Source organism: Apodemus sylvaticus (genome assembly GCF_947179515.1).
Source record: "Apodemus sylvaticus chromosome Y unlocalized genomic scaffold, mApoSyl1.1 SUPER_Y_unloc_2, whole genome shotgun sequence".
Taxonomy (NCBI): domain Eukaryota; kingdom Metazoa; phylum Chordata; class Mammalia; order Rodentia; family Muridae; genus Apodemus; species Apodemus sylvaticus.
The window spans coordinates 87,843-108,690 of NW_026262996.1; the positions used below are offsets into that span (position 1 = coordinate 87,843).

Below are 20,848 nucleotides of genomic sequence, written 5' to 3' on the forward strand. Positions count from 1 at the left end.
TAGAGCTTCTTTGGAGCGAGATAGCATTTTAAACTTTTTAGTTCTCGGGGTCATTTGAGAGTTAGACACTGGGGATTTTTAGGCTGTTTTCAGCCTTTCATATGCATACAACAAACAACATTCTCCAGGATAGCTCTCTATGTAGAAAGTCAAAGCAGGGGCATATTAGTATAAATAGTTTATAAATGGTTGTGAGCCTTCTGACCTGGTGATTTTAAAAAGTTGTTTTTATTAACTTTTAAAAGGTATATTTATTTTATGTGTGTGGTTGTATATATGTGCATTACATGCATGCTGGGTGCCTATGGAAGAGGATGCTGCATTTTGTCTTCCTTAGGGTTTCTATGGCTGAGATAAAATGCCACAACCAAAAGCAACTTGGGGAGGAGACAGTTTATTTTAGGTTATAGTTCTTCATCACAGACCATCACTGAAGAAAGCTAGGACAGAAACTCAAAACAGGATACTAGAGGCGAAGCTGATGCAGATACTGTGGAGGAGTGGACTTTCTGTTTTTCTCCTCATGCTTGCCCAGACAGTTTTCTTATAACATTCAGGACCATCAGCCCAGGGATGGTATCACACATAGTTAGCTGGGCCCTCAACCTGATAATCATCAATCAAGAAAATGTACTACAAGCTTTATCACTGGCCAATCTGGTAGAAGCATTTTGTCAAAGTTCCATTTAAAACTGTTGTTAGTATGGTCAAACTGACATAAAACTATCAGCCAAGATCCACTGAAACTGAAGTTACAGTTGGTTTGATCCACTGAATGGGTGCTAGTAACTCAAACCAAGCACCTTGAAAGAGCAAACCTTAACCACTTAGCCATCCATCTCACCAGGTCACACCCTAGTGCTCTTGAGAGCATGCCTTTCTTTCAGCCTGCTCTCTAATGCACGCTAATCCTGAGAAGTGTTAAATGTTGTGATTTGTTTCATTAGAGGCCTTTTTGAAAAATTTATTCATGAATATTGTACTTTCATTTCTTCCACATGTATCTCTGAATACAGAAGGCCTCACCCAGGCCTTCTGAAATATGTGTTCTTTTCTTCTATAATTAATATTGTTTCACATGCACATGCATACGTGTGCTCACACACACACACACACACACACACACACACACATACACACAAACAAGCATCTAGGTAGTGTTGCCTGTATGCATATGTATTTAGGGCTAACCACTAGTATTGGGTAGTTTATCAAGAAACATGTCTCAGGAGATAACTGATTCTCCCTGTCTCAGCAACAATTGATTGCCTGGACATACACATCTAAGGATAGGCCTTGTAAAATTTTTCCCATCTACATGGCACATGTACTGGTATCTTCAGTATTCAGTACTTGGTTAGGCAACTATATTGTTGAAATGTTATAGTTGCAGCTTTTATGTCCTGTGTGGAAGATTGGCTAACAACTGGCTTCCTGGTCCTCCTGGTTTTACAGTCTTTCTGTAGTATCTTTGAAGATGTTTGTTCTGTAAGGGTTATTTATCATGGAGTTTGTTCTTAATAAGAGGGCTAGCTTTATAAGCCCAATTATGGCTGCACAGCCCTCAGTCACTAGTGCTCTGCATTTTTGCAGTTGTGGAACTCTAGCCTCTAAGTGATGCCAAACAAAGCTTGTTAGTAAGGGTAAGTACATACCCTAAGTAAGATATATACAAGATTATAAAATATTGCTTCCTTATGGACTTTTATCAAACATCCACTGTAGCCACCTGCGGCTAACCAAAGTCACCTGGAAGGAAAGCTGGGGCTGGAATAGAATGGCCTTGCAAGAAAAATAAGGAGCCAAGACAAGTTTTCTGATCAAGATTCGAAGTTCAATGGGGGGTTCCAAATATAAAGGCCGGGAAGTGGGTGGGGTAGGATGGGGAGGGGGGAACTCCTCCCCCAAAGGGCTGTAAATGTGTCCACAAAACCAGTTTGATTGCTCAGCAAGTGGCTGGTCCCTTGCTTCTTCAAAAATCTGAAAGTTCTTGAAGAACAATTGACTTCACCTTGGTCCAAGGGCTCCACCCTAGGTGCGGGAGGTTGTGGCTAGCACAGAGGTCTGGAATTCCTGGGGCTCAAAAATTCTGGGGTTAGGGGGTGTGGGGACAGGAGGTGGGCATGGGGGGAGGGGTTGAATACAATTCTTGGGAATGTTCATCTCTTTTTTTTTTCTGCCAAATTAATGTCTCTTTACCCTGCCAAATTAATGTCTCCCCCAACCCCTGACCACTCTCCCTTTTCACCCTTTCTAGCCCCTACCGTGCTTTATAAACTATTCTGATTTATATTGTGTCCCTATGTTCCTGATGATTTATATAGTGATACCTAAGAACCTAGAAACTGATAGAGTACTTAGACTACTCCCCAAACCCAGACACTACTGCTAATGCCAAGAAGTACTTGCTGACAGGAACCTGATATAGCTGTTTCCTGAGAGGCTCTGACAAAGCCTAACCAATACAGATAAGAATGATCACAGCCAAACGTCAGATGAGCACAGGGAACCCCAGTGGAGGATTTAGAGAAAGGACTAAAGGAGCTGAAGGGGTTTGCAGCCCCAGAGGAGGAGCAACCAATCAGATCCCCCAGAGTTTCCAGGGGCTAAACCACCAACCAAAGAGTACACATGGAGGGACCCATGGCTCCAGCTGCATATGTAGCAGAGGATGGCCTTGTCAGACATCAGTGGGAGGGGTGGTCCTTGGTCCTGTGAAGGCTCAAAGTCCCTGAGTAGAGGAATGCTAGGGTGGTGAGGCAGAAGTGGGCAGGTGGAAGAATTTCCCTCATAGAAGCAGGGGTTGGGGGGATGGGATAGTGGGTTTTTGGAGGGGAAACTAGGAATGGGGATAACATTTGAAGTGTAAAGAAATAAAATAACCAAGTTAAATATAAATATATATGTAATACATACATTAACTTCTATTATATATAATATACACTCACATAGAAAATATAATATATACTTATATATATCTACTTATATATGAAGATATATATAATTATATATACTCTCTATATAAATTATATATAAAGATTACATATACATATATAATTTTATATATATAAAGATTGTATATACATATAGAGGATATGTAAGTATATATACATATATAAAGATATATAAGTATATACACACACACACATATATATATACAGTTAATTATTAGGTTTTAAATTCAAAGAGAAAGCTAAACAACACATTTTTTTCTTGAAAAAAAAGAATACTAATGTCTTTTGTGATATGGTAGCATAGTAATCTCTATACAGGTCTGCTGTTACACTGCTTGCTTTAAAAGAATTAGAGTTTATAGAAACAAAATCATCTCCATTCAAAGTTTGCCATCTACTTACTAGTATCTTCTTCTTCCTTCTGAGAATCACTGTCTGGCGTATAAATGTTGTCTCTGGAAACATGAATACTGCTGCTCTGATCAACCACTTCAGCTTCATTGCCATTATCTGTCTCACTCTCTACTACATCTACAGTTTCTCCTATAAGAAAACAAACTATGAAATTAATTTGAAACTTGCCTTATTTACTGTCATAGGTTTACTTTTTATACTATCAGCATATTACACTACAAATGTGCTAAAGTTATCTTTAAAGAAGCTTTCCAAATTTCCAAGTAAAGTATCCTTTAAAAATCAAAGTAATATCAGGGTCTGGGGGCACATGCTATAATTCCAATTCTCTGGAGGCCGAGGCAGGCATATTACCATGAGTTTGAAGCCAATCTGGTTCATATACATAAGGTGAGTTCCAGTTCAGCCAGGGCTACATGTGACACCCTGTCTCTCTCTCTCTCACACACACACACACACACACACAAACACACACATACACACATATAAACACACACACATATACACATATATACACACACACAGACAATCACAAAGAATAATGTAGAAAAACATATACATATTTATACACCTTTATAAATTATATTTATAAAATATATAAATAGTATACATAGTTACAACATGCATGTATTTATTAGAAACTTTCTTCCTTACCTACATCGTCCTCTTCAGGGTCAGCTTTAAAAATGTACACCTTGATAACTTCAGGAAATGTTCCATCCAATTTATAAGGATCAGTTTCTGATTCTGCATTCATGGTAAGTTCAGAGGAACCTTCATTATCTGTTTTGCCAGCATCATCCACTAAATAGGAAATTAATATATACCTTTACAGTAGATATAAAAACAAAATATGCCCTTTTTTCTTTTTCTTTTTGAAACTGAGATGAGGAGGGCTGGCTAGATTGCTCAGTGTTTGACTTAAGTATTTGCTCTGGAATCTGAAACCTTGAGTTTGATTCTCAGAACTAGTGACAGGAGAGAAGTGACTTCTAAAAGTTGACTTCCCCTCTGTAATCTACCAGTATTTCTGAAATGTCGGCTGTCAGAGGATCAGTGATGACTTCTGTTTCTACAAGGCTATCATGAATCACTTGTTCAATATGTCCTACATCAGACACATGGATAGCTTCACTCATCAAGACATGTTCAGGCATTGTCAGTGAGGTTGATGTAATACTGGAAGCTAAAATGTCTGGAATTGAGAACTGTGCTAACGATGCTTCTTCAGCTGTATCTAAATCGAGCACTTGCTCGGGAATAATGACATTGTCAGATATATCTGTGTCCTCTAAAATATGTGAGCAGTGAACATCTTCAATAAGAACATTTTCAATAACATCTTGAATTATAACTGAGTCTGAATCATCAGGAACAAAATTGTGCACAGTGACATCAAAAAGTGTACCAGTCTCTATGACCTATGTTTATAAGCTAAAAGACTTACTTTGATACTAAGAGAACATCAATTTAAAATTACTTAAAAACTAAACCTAAGAGAGATGGACCATAAAGTCCTAGTCTTGTAAAAGCTACTAAATTATTATAAACGTTTTAAAAGATTTATTATTATTATTATTTATTATTTATCTTATGTATTCACAATTGCTATCTTCAGACACAGCAGAAGAGGGCATCTGATCCCATTACAGATGGCTGTGAGCCACCATGTGGTTGGTGGGAATGGAACTCAGGACTTCTGAAAGAGTAGTCAGTGCTCTTATCTGCTGAGCCATCTCTCCAGCCCACTATTATAAGGTTTTAAGGCTAATTTAAAAATACATGTTAGCAGGCACCTTGTGAGGAACCAAATTATTTAAAATGTTCAGATAACAAAAAACAGACAAGGATGGCTTAACTGAGGAATGCTTGGTAGGTACTAGCCCTTGATCAGAGATCTGCATTTAAGATGTTGAAACTTAATTATGACAGACAGAGACTCCCAGAGATCTTAGCAATGTCCTCTAAGGTCTCCAAGAAGATAATAGATATTGTGACAAAGGGTTCCACCTGGAATATAGATGCTAACCGCTGGGAAAGACTGCTCCAATGCCTTGTCTAATGTCAGAACTGAACTGAAGAGTGGAGAATCAGACCATGGGAGAGATGAGTGCTCCACCTTGTTAAGACAAAGTAAGGTCATGTTCCTTTTCCAAGGAAAAGCATTTCCACTCTGGGAACTTTTTGTCTCTGGCTGATTTACATACTGATCTAATGTTGGCATTTGCCACACCTCTTACTTTTTCCAGGAGGTAGGTTCCCTTTTGCAAGTAATTTGGTTTTCTCTAAAGTTAATTTTAAAATGTTCTTGCTTACCACAATTAAGATATTTGAGATTTAGTGTTGTCTCAAGCCCTCTACTGGTAATATCTCCAATTAAGGTATATCACCCTAAGGTGTTCTAACACCACCTGTATGTCTACTCCACACATCTATCCATGCTGACCTTCATGCAATGGTGTGATTATTTCTTTGCATTTAGCATTTGAGTTTTAAAAAGGTGACAACTCCATTAGTGCCATTCTTGCTAATGGATCTGTCATACCTGTATCTACAGCTGAAGTCAACCTTTGAAAAAAAAAAGTCAGGGAATGTTTCCTATGGACCTTGAGAAAAGGACCTGAGAAAAGGTTTTAGCCTTTTCCCTGTTTCTCATACCTTGTCCCAGTCATTTAAGGCTGCCAAGTGACATAATGTTGAGGTTTCTTCATCATATCCGACTGTGCCTCTAGCTCAGCAAAATGACCCTCACCAAGCAGCTGCTCTTTAGAGGCATTACCACCTCTGACTTTATATTGTCCTGCTATCTCCTTCACCTCTTCTCTCCAGCACGAGAACCATTGTAAATGAGCCTCAGGGTCTAATGTTGCTGTGGCCACATCCTTGGGGAGTTATATTTTTGATAGCCTAAGAAGCCAGGATGTGTTTTACAGATGGAGAGTGCACTCCAAAATTTGTGACATTTTCCTCAAAACCTTTTAGCTCTAAAACATCCATGCAAATTCCTGATAATTTGGGGGATGATTATCGCCTACTGGTCTCTGTTGTATACTGAGGGGGAAAACTTAACTGCATTCTAACAACCTTTGCTTGTCTTTCTCTAATCCTGACTGTTGTCTCTACCTGAGTATTTTCCCTGATTAATATTTTAAGTTCCTCTCTTAAGGCCTATGCCCCACAATTTGTCTCTGTCTGGTGCTTGCAAACTCTGTCATTCAGTGAAACCTGTGACATTCTTCATCTTTTGGTCTAGCGTCTTTCTCAACTCCTGATTCTAACCTTCATTTTCCTCTCTCTGTTGTGTCGCGTGACCTCTAAAAGTTCCAGTGTTTCCTCCAGGCCATGTTGCCACGTCTTAAATTTCTCTGTCCTCTTCCTTCTGCTCTATAAATTCCAGTGTCTTTTGTTCTAGGCCCTGCTGCCATAGCTTTTCTTTATGTTGTAATTCTGATAGTGTAATCTCTACCTCACTTGAATTTCATTAATATTAACCTCCAGGCTCACCTTCCAAAGTTTATTGCTATGTGTCTGTTGTTCAGTCTGATCTATGAAATTCTGTATGTTTTGGTCCAGGCTCGTTTCCAGCTCCTTTCTCCAATTATCAGCCCCTTCCTCTTCCTGTCTCCCAGCCTTCTGAACAGTCTCCACAGTCTGACTTATAATTCTTTCATATTCTCCCGTCTCCTCCTTGGCACTCTTCTCATTTTGCTACACAAAATCTTTGAATTCCCTTTCTAAGCTTCATGAAATTTTCACCAGGTTTTTGGCTTTTTTGTTTTTGTTTTGGCAAGACATAGCAAACAAAGATGAAATTGAATACTTAGCCTAGTAGTAATGAAAAGAAGGCTGCTATGAACATAATGGAGCATGTGTCTTTATTGCATGCCGGGGAATCCTTTGGGTATATGCCCAGGAGAGGTATAGCAGGATCCTCTGCAAGTGTCAGTTCAGCATACAGAGCAGGGGTTCTTTGAAAGGCACACATGTAGTTTACAATTGTGAGGGACCGAGGAAGCTGTGGAAGGAGAGAAGCCCTGCAGCCATATTTGCTGTTTGCAGGGACACAAAAGGATCACTAGGTACTGTAACACCCTGAGCCTTAGATTTCTGGTGGTGCATACCTCCAGGGGTCTGCCTGCACTCAGGAACTGAGCACATAGTTGGCTTTTGTCTGCCAGCCCGCCGGGCTCAGGGCCGGTGTGGTGTCCTGCCCAGGAAGCTGTAGAAGAAGAGAAGCCCCGCAGCCATATTTGCTGTCTGCAGGGACACAAAAGGATCACTAGGTACTGTAACACCCCGAGCTTTAGATTTCTGGTGGTGCAAACCGCCAGGGGTCTGCCTGCACTCAGGCCCTGAGCACGTAGGCGGTTCATCTGCAGGCCAGTCGATCCCAGGACCTGTGTCCTATGTGAGAATCAACAGATGGAGTGACCCCCACCACAACTTCTTCCCTCCATAATAGAGCAGACAGAGAACACCTGGTTGACCTTGACAACCTAAGTATAGCATTGCTTGAGGCAAGATTGAGAAGGGCTCCAAAGGCACAAAAGAGGAAGGCAGCATATCAGTAATCTGTGTCAGAAGAAGCCCAGTCATCCAGTGTTGCAGAAATAACCTTAAAGATACACAGTAGGTTGAAGCACCAGCCAGTGACAATAAGACCATCTAACTCCTGGGAGAACCAGATGGCTAAAGGCAAACATAGGAACGTTACTAACAGAAACCAAAGCATTAGGGTAGCATCTGAACCCAATTCTCCAACATTAGCAAGTCCTGGATACCTCAACATACCAGAAAAGCAAGATTTGGATTTAAAATCACTGGTCATGATGCTAGTACAGGAACACATGAAGGACATTCTTAAAGAAATTCAGGAGAAAATGGATCAAAAATTAGAAGCCCTTACAAGGGAAACACAAAAATCATTGAAAGAAATTCAGGAGAATACAAAAGCCAATAAGGAGGAAACGCAAAAATCATGTAAAGACATACAGGAGAACCTTGATCAACAGGCAGAAGTCATGAAAGAGGAAACACAAAAATTGTTTAAAGAATTAGAGGAAAACACAAACAAGCAAATGACAGAACTGAGCAAAAAATTTCCAGGATCTAAAAACAGAAGTAGAAACAACTAAGAAAGCACAAAGGGAGACAACTTTGGAGATAGAAAACCTTGGGAAGAAATCAGGGACCATAGTTGCAAATATCAACAACAGAATACAAGAGATAGAAGAAAGAATCTCAGATGCCGAAGATACCATAGAAACCATGGACTCAACGGTTAAAGAAAATGCAAAATGCAAAAAGCTTGTATCCCAGAATATCCAGGAAATCCAGGACACAATAAGAAGACCAAACCTAAGAATTATAGGCATTGATGAGAGTGAAGATTTACAACTGAGAAGGCCAGCAAATATCTTCAACAAAATTATGGAAGAAAACTTCCCTAACCTAAAGAGAGATGCCCATGAATATACAAGAAGCCTACAGAACTCCAAACAGACTGGACCAGAACAGAAATACCTCCTGTCACATAATAATCAAAACCCCAAATGTTCTAAATAAAGAAAGAATATTAAAGGCAGTAAGAGAAAAAGGGCAAGTAACATATAAAGGAAGACCTATCAGAATTATACCAGACTTCTCACCAGAGACTATGAAAGCTAGAAGTTCCTGGGCAGAGTTCATGCAGACTCTAAGAGAACACAAATGCCAGCCGAGACTACTATACCCAGAGAAACTCTCAATCACTATAAATGGAGAAACCAAGATATTCACGACAAAACCAAATTTACACAATATCTTTCTACAAACCCAGCCCTACAAAGGTTATAGATATATATAGAACTTTTCATCCCAAAGCAAAAGAATATACCTTTTCTCAGCACCTCATGGTACCTTCTCCAAGAGAGATCATATAGTTGGTCACAAGACAGACCTCAACAAATACAAGAAGATTGAAATAATCCTATGCCTCCTATCAGATCACTATGGAGTAAAAATGGTCTTTAGTAACAGTAAAAAACAACAGCCCACATACCCATGGAAACTGAACAATACTCTACCATTTAACAGAGCACTAAAGGCATCAGGGATGCTAACCATTTAACAGAGCACTAAATGCCTCAGGGATGCTAACCATTTAACAGAGCACTAAATGCCTCAGGGATGCTAACCATTTAACAGAGCACTAAATGCCTCAGGGATGCTATACATTTAACAGAGCACTAAATACCTCAGGGATGCTAACCATTTAACAGAGCACTAAATGCCTCAGGGATGCTATACTATGAACAGAGCACTAAATGCCTCAGGGATGCTATACATTGTACAGAGCAGTATATGCCTCAGGGATGTTATACATTTAACAGAGCACTAAATGCATCAGGGATGCTATACATTTAACAGAGCACTAAATGCATCAGGGATGCTATACTATGAACAGAGCACTAAATGCCTCAGGGATGCTATACATTGTACAGAGCAGTATATGCCTCAGGGATGTTATACATTTCACAGAGCACTAAATGCCTCAGGGATGCTAACCATTTAACAGAGCACTAAATGCCTCAGGGATGCCTTATATTTAACAAAGCACTAAATGCATCAAAGATGCTAATCATTTAACAGAGCACTAAATGCATGAGGGATGCTAACCACTTACCAGAGCACTAAATGCCTCACGGATGGTAACCATTTAACAGAGCACTAAATGCATCAGAGATGCTATACATTTAACAGAGCACTAAATGCATCAGGGATGCTATACATTGAACAGAGCAGTAAATGCCTCAGGAAAGCTAACCATTTAACAGAGCACTAAATGCCTCAGGGATGGTAACCATTCAACAGAGCACTAAATGCCTCAGGGATGCTATACATTGAACAGAGCACTAAATGCCTCAGGAAAGCTAACCATTTAACAGAGCACTAAATGCCTCAGGGATGGTAACCATTCAACAGAGCACTAAATGCCTCAGGGATGCTATACATTGAACAGAGCAGTAAATGCCTCAGGAAAGCTAACCATTTAACAGAGCCCTAATGGGACAGCCTCTAGACAAGGCTACCCCCTTTCTCCTTATCTTTTCAATATTGTACTTGAGGTACTAGCTCAGGCAATTCGACAACTGAAGGAGGTCAAAGGGATACAAATTGGAAAGGAAGAAGTCAAACTATCATTATTTGCAGACGACATGATAGTCTACCTAAGTGACCCAAAACTCCACTAGAGAGCTCCTACAGCTGATAAACAACTTCAGCAAAGTGGCAACTTATAAAATCAACTCAAGCAAATCAGTGGCCTTCCTATACTCAAAGGATAAGTAGGCTGAGAAAGAAATTAGGGAAATGACACCCTTCACAATAGCCACAAACAGTATAAAGTATCTTGCGGTGACTCTTACCAAACATGTGAAAGATCTGTGTGACAAGAACTTCAAGACTCTGAAGAAGGAAATGGAAGAAGACCTCAAAAAATGGGAAAACCTCCCATGCTCATGGATCGGTAGAATCAATATAGTTAAAATGGCCATTTTGCCAAAAGCAATATACAGATTCAATGCAATACCCATCAAAATCCCAACTCAATTCTTCACAGAGTTAGAAAGAGCAATTATCAAATTCATCTGGAATAACAAAAAACCCAGGATAGCTAAAACTATTCTCAGCTACAAAAGAAAATCTGGGGGAATCAGTATCCCTGACCTCAAGCAATACTACAGAGCAATAGTGTTAAAAACTGCATGGTATTGGTACAGTGACAGGCAGGAGGATCAATGGAACAGGATTGAAGATCCAGAAATGAACCCACACACATATGGCCACTTGATCCTCGACAAAGAGGCTGAAAACATCCAATGGAAAAAAGATAGCCTTTTCAACAAATGGTGCTGGTTCAACTGGAGGTCAGCATGCAGAAGAATGAGAATTGATCCATCCTTGTCTCCTTGTACTAAGCTCAACTCCAAATGGATCAAGGACCTCCACATAAACCCAGACACTCTGAAGCTAATAGAAAAGAAACTGGGGAAGATCCTTGAGGACATCGGTACAGAGAGAAAGTTTCTGAACAGAATACCAATAGCATATGCTCTAAGATCAAGAATTGACAAATGGGACCTCATAAAATTACAAAGTTTCTGTAAGGCAAAGGACACAATCAAGAGGACAAATCGGCAACCAACAAATTGGGAAAAGATCTTCACCAATCCTACATCGGATAGAGGGCTAATATCCAATATATATAAAGAACTCAAGAAGTTAGAGTCCAGAAAACCGAACAAACGTATTAAAAAATGGGGTACAGAGTTAAACAAAGAATTCTCACCTGAAGAACTTCAGATGGTGGAGAAGCATCTTAAAAAATGCTCACTTTCATTATTCACCAGGGAAATGCAAATCAAAACAACCCTGAAATTTCATCTTACACCAGTCAGAATGGCTAAGATTAAAAATTCAGGAGATAGCAGGTGTTGGAGAGGGTGTGGAGAAAAAGGAACACTCTACCACTGCTGGTGGGGTTGCAAATTGGTACAACCACTCTGGAAATCAGTCTGGCGGTTCCTCCGAAAACTGGGCACCTCACTTCCAGAAGATCCTACTATACCACTCCTGGGCATATACCCAGAGGATTCCCCACCATGTAATAAGGATACATGCTCTACTATGTTCATAGCAGCCCTATTTATAATTGCCAGATGCTGGAAAGAACCCAGGTATCCCTCAACAGAAGAGTGGATGCAAAAAATGTGGTATATCTATACAATGGAGTACTATTCAGCCATTAGAAACAATGAATTCATGAAATTCTTAGGCAAATGGATGGAGCTAGAGAACATCATACTAAGTGAGGTAACCCAGACACAAAAGGTGAATCATGGTATGCACTCACTTATAAGTGGATATTAACCTAGAAAACTGGAATACCCAAAACATAATCCACACATCAAATGAGATACAAGAAGAAAGGAGGAGTGGCCCCTTTTTCTGGAAAGACTCAGTGAAACAGTATTCAGCAAAACCAGAACAGGGAAGTGGGAAGAGGTGGGTGGGAGGACAGGGGGAGAGAAGGGGGTTTACGGGACTTTCGGGGAGTGGGAGGGGCTAGAAAAGGGGAAATCATTTGAAATGTAAATAAAAAATTATATCGAATAAAAAAAAAACAACAGAGCACTAAATGCCTCAGGGATGCTATACATTTAACAGAACAAAAATGCATCAGGGATGCTATACATTAAACAGAACACTAAATGCCTCTGGGATGCTAACCATTTAACATAGCACTAAATGCCTCTGGGATGTTATACATTTGACAGAGCACCAATCACCTCAGGGATGCTATATATTTAACAGAGCACTAAATGCCTCAGGGATGCTAACCACTTAACAGAGTACTAAATTCCTAATGGATGCTATATATTGAACAGAGTTGTAAATGCCTACGGGATGCTATACATTTAATAGAGCACTAAATTTATCAGGGATACTATACATTGAACAGAGCACTAAATACCTCAGGGATGCTAACCATTTAACAGAGCAATAAAATGCCTCAGGGATGCTATGCATTTAACAGCACAGTAAATGCATCAGGGATGCTAACCATTTAACAGAACACTAAATGCCTCAGGGATGCTATACTTTGAAGGGAGCACTAAATGCCTCAGGGATGGTATACATTGTACAGAGCAGTATATGCCTCAGGGATGCTCTACTCTTAATGGAGCACTAAATGTGTCAGGGATTCTAACCATTTAACAGAGCACTAAATGCCTCAGGGATACTATACATTTAAGAGAGCACTTAGTGCATTAGGGATGCTAACCATTTAACAGAGCACTAAATGCCGCAGAAATGCTATACATTTATCATAGGACTAAATGCATCAGGGATTTTCTACATTGAACAGAGCACTAAGTTCCTCAATGATGCTAACCATTTAACAAAGCACTAAATGCCTCAGAGATGCTTTACATTTAACAGAGCACTTGATGCATCAGGGATGCTAACCATTTAACACAGCATTAAATGCCTCAGAGATGCTATACATTTAACAGAGCACTTAATACATCAGGGATGCTATACATTGAAGAGAGCACTAAATGCCTCAGGGATGCTAACCATTTAACAGAGCAATAAATGTCTCAATGATGCTAACCATTTAACAGAGCACTAAATGCCTCTGAGATGCTAACCATTTAACAGAGCACTAAATGGCTCTGAGATGCTATACATTTAACAGAGCACTAAATGCCTCTGAGATGCTAACCACTTAACAGAGCACTAAATGGCTCTGAGATGCTAACCACTTAACAGAGCACTAAATGTCTCTGGATTGCTATACATTGAACATTGCAATAAATGCCTATGGGATGCTAAACATTTAACAGAGCACTAAATGTGCCAGGGATGCTAACCATTTCACAGAGCACTAAATGTATCAGGGATGCTATACTTTGAACAGAGCACTAAATGCCTCAAGGATGCTAACCACTTAACAGAGCACTAAATGCCTCAGGGATGCTAACCTTTTAACAAAGCACTAAATCCTTCAGGGATGCTATACATTTAACAGAGCACTTAATGCATCAAGGATACTATACATTTAACAGAGCACTTAATGCATCAAGGATGCTATACATTTAACAGAGCACTAAATGCCTCAGGGATGCTAACCATTAAACAGAGCACTAAATGCCTCAGGGATGCTATACATTGAACAGAGCACTAAATGCCTCAGGGATGCTATACATTGAACAGAGCACTAAATGCTTCAGGGATGCTAACCATTTAACAGAGCACTAAATGCCTCAGGTAGGCTAACCATTTAACAGAGCACTAAATGCATCATGGATTTTAACCATTTTACAGAACACTAAATGCCTCAGGGATGCTATACATTTAACAGAGCACTAAATGCTTCAGGGATGATAACCACTTAACAGAGTACTGAATGCATCAGGGATGCTAAGCATTTAACAGAGCACTAAATGCCTCAGGGATGCTAAGCGGTTAACAGAGCACTAAATGTGTCAGGGATGCTATACATTTAACAGAGCACTAAATGCCTCAGGAATGATACACATTTGACAGAGCACCAATTACCTCAGGGATGATATACATTTAACAGAGCACTAAAGGCCTCCGGGATGCTAACCACTTAACAGAGTACTAAATTCCTCATGGTTGCTATACATTGAACAGAGCTGTAAATGCCTACTGGATGCTATACATTTAATAGAGCACTAATTGCATCAGGGGTGCTATACATTGAACAGAACACTAAATACCTCCGGGATGCTAACCATTTAACACAGCACTAAATGCATCAGGGATGTTATACATTTAACAGAGCACTAAATGCCTCAGGGATGCTATACTTTGAACAGAGAATTAAATGCCTCAGGGATTCTATACATTGTATAGAGTACTATATGCCTCAGGGATGTTATACATTTCACAGAGCACTAAATGCCTCAGGGATGCTAACCATTTAACAGAGCACTAAATGCCTCAGGGATACTATACATTTAACAGAGCACTTAATGCATCAGAGATGCTATTCATTGAACAGAGCACTAAATGCCTCAGGGATGCTAACCATTTAATAGAGGACTAAATTCATCAGGGATGCTATACACTGAACAGAGCACTAAATGTGTCAGGGATGCTAACCATTTAACAGAGCACTAAATGCCTCAGGGATGCTATAGATTTAACAGAGCATTAAATGCATCAGTGATGCTATACATTTAACAGAGGACTAAATGCATCAGGAATGCTAACCATTTAACAGAGCACTAAATGCCTCGGGGATGCTAAACATTTAACAGAGCACTAAATACCTCAGTAATGCTAAGCATGTAACAGAACTCTACTCAACAGAACGCACATGTTTCCCTATCTAGAGTACAAAGTGTCTGAAGGTCCTCTGACATCCTGCATCTCACTACTTCTGGTTGTCCCAGGCTGACAGCATCTGATGGTCCAAAGGACACAGCATGTTTCTTCCCAGAGCTGTCAGTGTCTAAATCAGTAAGAAAATCCACACTGTCAGACTGTAACACGTCTGAACAACTAACTGACTGAGGCCATACTATCTCAACTTGTGATTTGGACAGTAGAGCCCTTTGGCCACTACATAGTGGACCTAGGGGGCAAGTTAATGCAGTGTTTCAGAAAAGTCAGATACTTCTGACTGTTTTCAGTTAAGCACTGTGGAATCTGCACAGCCAAGCACTCTCAACTCTCAACTGACAAGCCCTTGGCCTTGCTACTCCCATTTACCAGCAGGAACCCTGGAGGCTAACTTTCCTGGACTGGTTGTTTGCCCACAATTTCCTAGGAGATAACAGGCTGGCTGAAGTGGTGTGCTCTGGTCGTCTTATTCCCAAAAGGACTGTCATGTGTCCTTAAAGGCCCTTAGGCTGGCGAGGGACTCTGACCCCAGAAGCTAGAGAGACACTTGCCTCACCTCCTTTCAGGTCATTGCAGAAGACCTCTGGCTCAATCTCCTGCAGTAATTCTTGTCAGACAGAAGAAGACTGGAAGGAGAGCAGATGAGACCCTGCCTGAGCTGCCTTGCTTATGAGAGTGTGCAGAGCTCCTGACACATCCGGACTTGACCACATTGTCCAGAAGATGTGCAGTGTGTTCAGGGGCCATGTAGGAACCAGTTTTATCACAGGCAGTGCACCTTCAGAGAGTGCAGTGCCATTGGGCAAAGAATCTCTTAGTTCAATGGATAGCAGATGGCCTACCAAGTTGGCCTCTAGAGGTAAAGAGTGTTTTGGTGTGGGGAGCAGAAGGTGCATAACCCTGGGTCAGGGAAAACACATTCCTGATTAGTGTCTCCTGGGAGTTACCTGGACAACCATTCATCCATGTTCAAGGCCTGGCCTCATGCCTCTCTCAGTTTGCCTCAAGAACATACCAAATCATCTGTCAGTTTCCCATCTGGCCAATCATTGGTGTCTACATACACAAGCTGGTTGGCATTCAGCAAGTTGAAATGACTTTTACTTCGGTTACTTGGCCCACAAAACAGAAAGCAATTAAGAAGATGCTTCTGACTGGTAAGCTGAATATAATAGGGTGAATGTTCTCCCAAAGATTTAGATGCAAATAGCAGTGTGGTAGTGGATATTTCAGAGGCAAGATCTCTTAGTAAGCACTGACTGCTTACTGGTCCTCCTCTAGCTATTGTGATCCTTCTTGTGTGAATTCCTACCAGCGTGACAAGATGGCCATGAGGCCAATACAGCTACATGCCTTTGTATGAGCCATTCCCATGCTGCTTGGACTTTCTGCTTCAAAACTGCAAGGAAAACAAAAGATATATTTTAGTAAATAGTCAGTCTCACACATTTCCTCTTACTAACAAAACATAAACTAATACAGGGAATCTCCTAATCCCTCTGGTTTTTCCTAGATGGTTTCCCATTTCTACAATGGAAAATAATTCCTTTGCTCCATACTACCTGACAGTGTTTACAGTCACTTCCATAGTCCACATAGCTCACAAACACAGCCAACCACTTTAATAAGAGGTCCAAGAAATCAGTAATCTCTTCTCAGTTTCCTCAGAGTTTGGGGTAAATCCTCCCGTGCCTGACTGTAAGGCAGAGTTCCTCTCTCTGTACCAGAACTTCCATCTCCCTATTTCCTGCCTATGTTAATAGGCCAACAGCGTTTTTGTGTCATAGTAATCGGTACGTGCATACCATGCATGTCCTTCTAGGTCTGAGTTACCTCACTTAGGGTGATATTTTCTAGTTCCATCCATTTTTCTGAAAAATTCATGAAGTGAAGTGCTTTGTGCAACTGACAACCTGAGCATACCCTCAAGTAAAGACAACACAGTGAAGTTCAAGGAAACCCCAGACTTCCATATATAACATTTATGTGCTTGTTAATTAATGCATTAGCACACCTGCCCATAGACTCTGTTTGCAAAGCATTTTGCATCCTTGGCTTCTTTAAAAGCAAAGGCATCCCCAACTAATATGTCTTTATTCTTTGGCTTCCCTTGATGTTAGGAGTTAAAATCTGCAGCACTGCAGGAGCCAGACAAGAGTTTTACTATTGAGCCCCCCATCCTAACCTTATGAGTGGTACTTTTATGAACTGTCATTTTCAAAGAGTCTGCCTGAATGTGTGTATGTATGTATGTATGTACGTACGTATATACGTATATATGGTGTGTGTGGCACCCAGAACACAACTTTCCAAATCAGTTTTCGACTTCCATACATGCATATCCCTGGGATCAAACTCAGACTAGCTACTATGCTTTATCCTTTGATCCATGTTTCAGGAATCTGAAGAGATTCTGAAGAATCTAGACTCCTAGCTCATGAGAACATCATCCTTTACACCATACCAAAAATTTCTTTAAGGGAATAGAAAGATGGCTCAGTGGTTAAAAGCACTGGCTGCTCCTGCAGAAGAACTAGGTTCAGTTCCAAATTCCCTTGTGGTATGGTGACTTAGAACAGTCTGTAACTCCTATTTCGGAAGATGATTAAAATATAGTACCGCCCTGCCTGGCCTCTGCTCCAAGTCCCTGGTGGGTCTCTGGCTCCCGCCCAGCACCCACTCCTTCCAAGTAACCAGCAAAGCATGATTCTTAAACTTGAGTAGTTAACCAAATATATTTGTGTATATGAAACTCCCAATTACATAATGCCAAATTACAATGATAAAGTTTTATCCCAATATTTGCAACCTCTCAACACACCAGAAACACACGGATGCCACCTGGATCTGTGTGTCTCCTCCTCTTCTCCCTCATGCAGCTCCCAGGCTCCCTTTCTCTCTCTCTGCCCCTCCCTCTCTTAGCTCCCCTCCTCTCTGCCCTCCCTCCAATCACTGACCTCTCACTGCCTCAGTGTGAATGGATAGGAAATATCTTGTATCACCCTCAGGTCTCCATGAGCATGAAGCATGAATATGGTATGCATATTCATATTCTCTCTCTCTCTCTCTCTCTCTGTCTCTCTCTCTCTCTGCAATCACATACACATAAAATAAAAAAATTAAATCTGTTACTTTTCAGTAACTAAGAACACCAATCAATATAATCATATAGGTAAAAGTAAAGTTTTTTCAAAAAAAGTTTAAAATGTGGATAATGATTACTTACTGGAGTCTGCAGAGTAAATTAGCAAGTACTAACACAGCTGTTCCTGCTAACACTTTTCACAAATGTTTAATGTTCTTCATGATACTTATAAGTGGGCAGGTGCTCTCTTGGTAATCCAAGTTTATATGGTACAGTCAAAGCCAAATTATAAACACATGACAACATAAATTTTCAATCATTGTCTTCATAATTTGGACATTCTGAACTCAGGAAAGAAGAGAGGGAGGGAGGGAAGGAGGGAGGGAAGAAGAGAGGTAGAGGGGGAGGGGAGGCAAATAAACTAGTTAATTATAGGAGTCAATATTCAGTGACTGTAACATGTATACAAATAAAATATGTGGCAATAGGTCAGGACTAGAGGTAGATATTCTGGTTATTATGATATGGCAATATAATACCAGATATAGAGGATTACAAAGATTATAGCTACTAACACTGGAAGTATATACCAAGAAATGAGAATTGTAAAAACACCTAATTCATAAACATATATAGTTGGGGAGCTCAGTGGTTAAGAACTCTGGCAGCTCTTCCAGAGGACACTGGTTCAAGCCCTAGCACCCATATTGTTAGTATTCTGTCTAAGCTCCACCCCACAATTACCTGGCAACAGTCAGGTATGCCCCTCCCCATAGACCTGGCCCACTATAAAAGGGGCTGCTTGCCTCTCCCCTTTCTCTCTCATCACTCTTGCCTCTTGGCACTCTCACTTCTCTGCCCCTCTTGGGCTCTCCTCCCCTCCCCACTCTCCTCTCTGTCTCTCTCTGTCTCTGTCTGTCTGTCTCTCTCTGTCTCTGTCTCTCTCTCTCTCTGCCTCCACTACCTTAACTCCCATCCTCTGCCCTGAATAAACTCTACTCTATACAGTGTCTGTGTGTGTTTGGTCCCTCAGGGGGAAAGGCCCTGGGCATGGGCCCACCTAGTCACCCCTTCCCCATAGTGCCTCATACTGTTCTCTAAACCACTCTGTCTTCTTATGAACCCGACACATATAGCAGCAAACAACACCCTGTAAACCCAGGTCCTGGGGATCTGTACTCTTCCTGCACATGCTACACAGACGTACATGCAGGCAAAAGAACCATCCACATAAAAAAATAAATGAGTTTAAAAATCAATAGAGTAAAGGGACTTTAACTGGCCTGAACATGGCAAGCATGGCTCTGGTACTCCATACAGCTTGAACTTGGTGAGCATGGTTCTGGCATTCGGTGCCCTTCTTCCCCATTCCCTCTGCCTTGCTAAAAGTCATTAGATTATATTCCTAAAACAAGCCACCAAGGTCTATTGCCTTATTTGGTCACTTCTTCCTTCCAAGGCTGATTACCAAGAGCCAACTATCAAAGTATTGAAGTCCAGCAATAAAAAGTCTCTTTGGCTCATCTAATTAACCTACCCTGTTAAGATTAAGCACCTCATTCAAACATGGGGCTTCCCCTTATACCCTTATAAACTGCCATTTGTCTAAGCCATGTCTGACTCCTTTATCCAGAAGTAATCCTTTGTCCTGCTCCCTTCTGGGACAAATACTCCTCCTCCCTGCTCCTCTATCTCCTGTCCTTTCTCTTTTCCCCTGCCCTTTGTTTCTCTGGGCTAAATAAATCTTTGGGCTGAGAATTTAATCTTGAGGGTCCTGAGCTGTTTGTTACTGTCCCTATCTGGTAGGGGATGGAAGGAATGAATGCAGAAAATGTATAAGTGGGTGATAACAAGCCAGATCCTCTTTCAATCCCAGGACATGAGTCTGAGAGGCCTAGTTAACATATCAAAGGAGACCTGGTCTCTAGGTTCTCCCAGCATCCCTCAGTCCCTACCCATTAAAGGGTATGGCTGATGTACACCACCCTTTATTTTGACCTCTCTTTTTAGCCTGGGGGGATTGGCTTGCCCTTCCCTGACAGGCCTTTGCTCCCTCCTTCTCTCTCTCTCTCTCTCCCCTCCCACCCCCATCACACACACACATACAAGCACACACACCAGACATTCAAATATTTTGGCTACAAAATTGGCTTTGTGTGTGTGTGTGTGTGTGTGTGTGTCTTTGTCCTCCTGGCTGCTATACTTGGTTCCTCTCCCTCTCTTCCTCCCTTCTTTCTCCCTCAAAAGGCTCAGGGTCATGAGTACTCACAACATTCCCAGATATCCCTGCCTCTGGCTATGCTCTCCCTTTTATCTACAATAAACTTTCTCATTAACCATACCTAGAAGCAGTCATGCACTTCCTTTTCTTTTTTATTTCTTTTTTCTTCATTCATCTGCTGCCCAAACTGGGAGTCGCTCCACCCACCAGATTTGATTCTGGAGTCTACCTCTTCAGCTGCTTCTTCCCTCTACC

The 20,848-nt window shown here is 40.9% G+C and overlaps 1 protein-coding gene across 1 annotated transcript; it reads right to left on the bottom strand.

Annotated features, from left to right (window-relative positions):
- Positions 1 to 3,348: 3,348 nt before the first annotated feature.
- LOC127676057 (zinc finger Y-chromosomal protein 2-like) lies at positions 3,349 to 6,144 on the bottom strand. Its single transcript, XM_052171979.1, has 5 exons — positions 6,121 to 6,144; positions 4,373 to 4,789; positions 4,251 to 4,300; positions 4,023 to 4,195; positions 3,349 to 3,497 (listed from the first exon to the last, which is right to left on the bottom strand). The coding sequence occupies exons 1-5, from the start codon at positions 6,142 to 6,144 to the stop codon at positions 3,349 to 3,351; spliced, it is 813 nt and encodes a 270-aa protein (XP_052027939.1).
- Between the last annotated feature and the right edge of the window lie 14,704 nt (positions 6,145 to 20,848).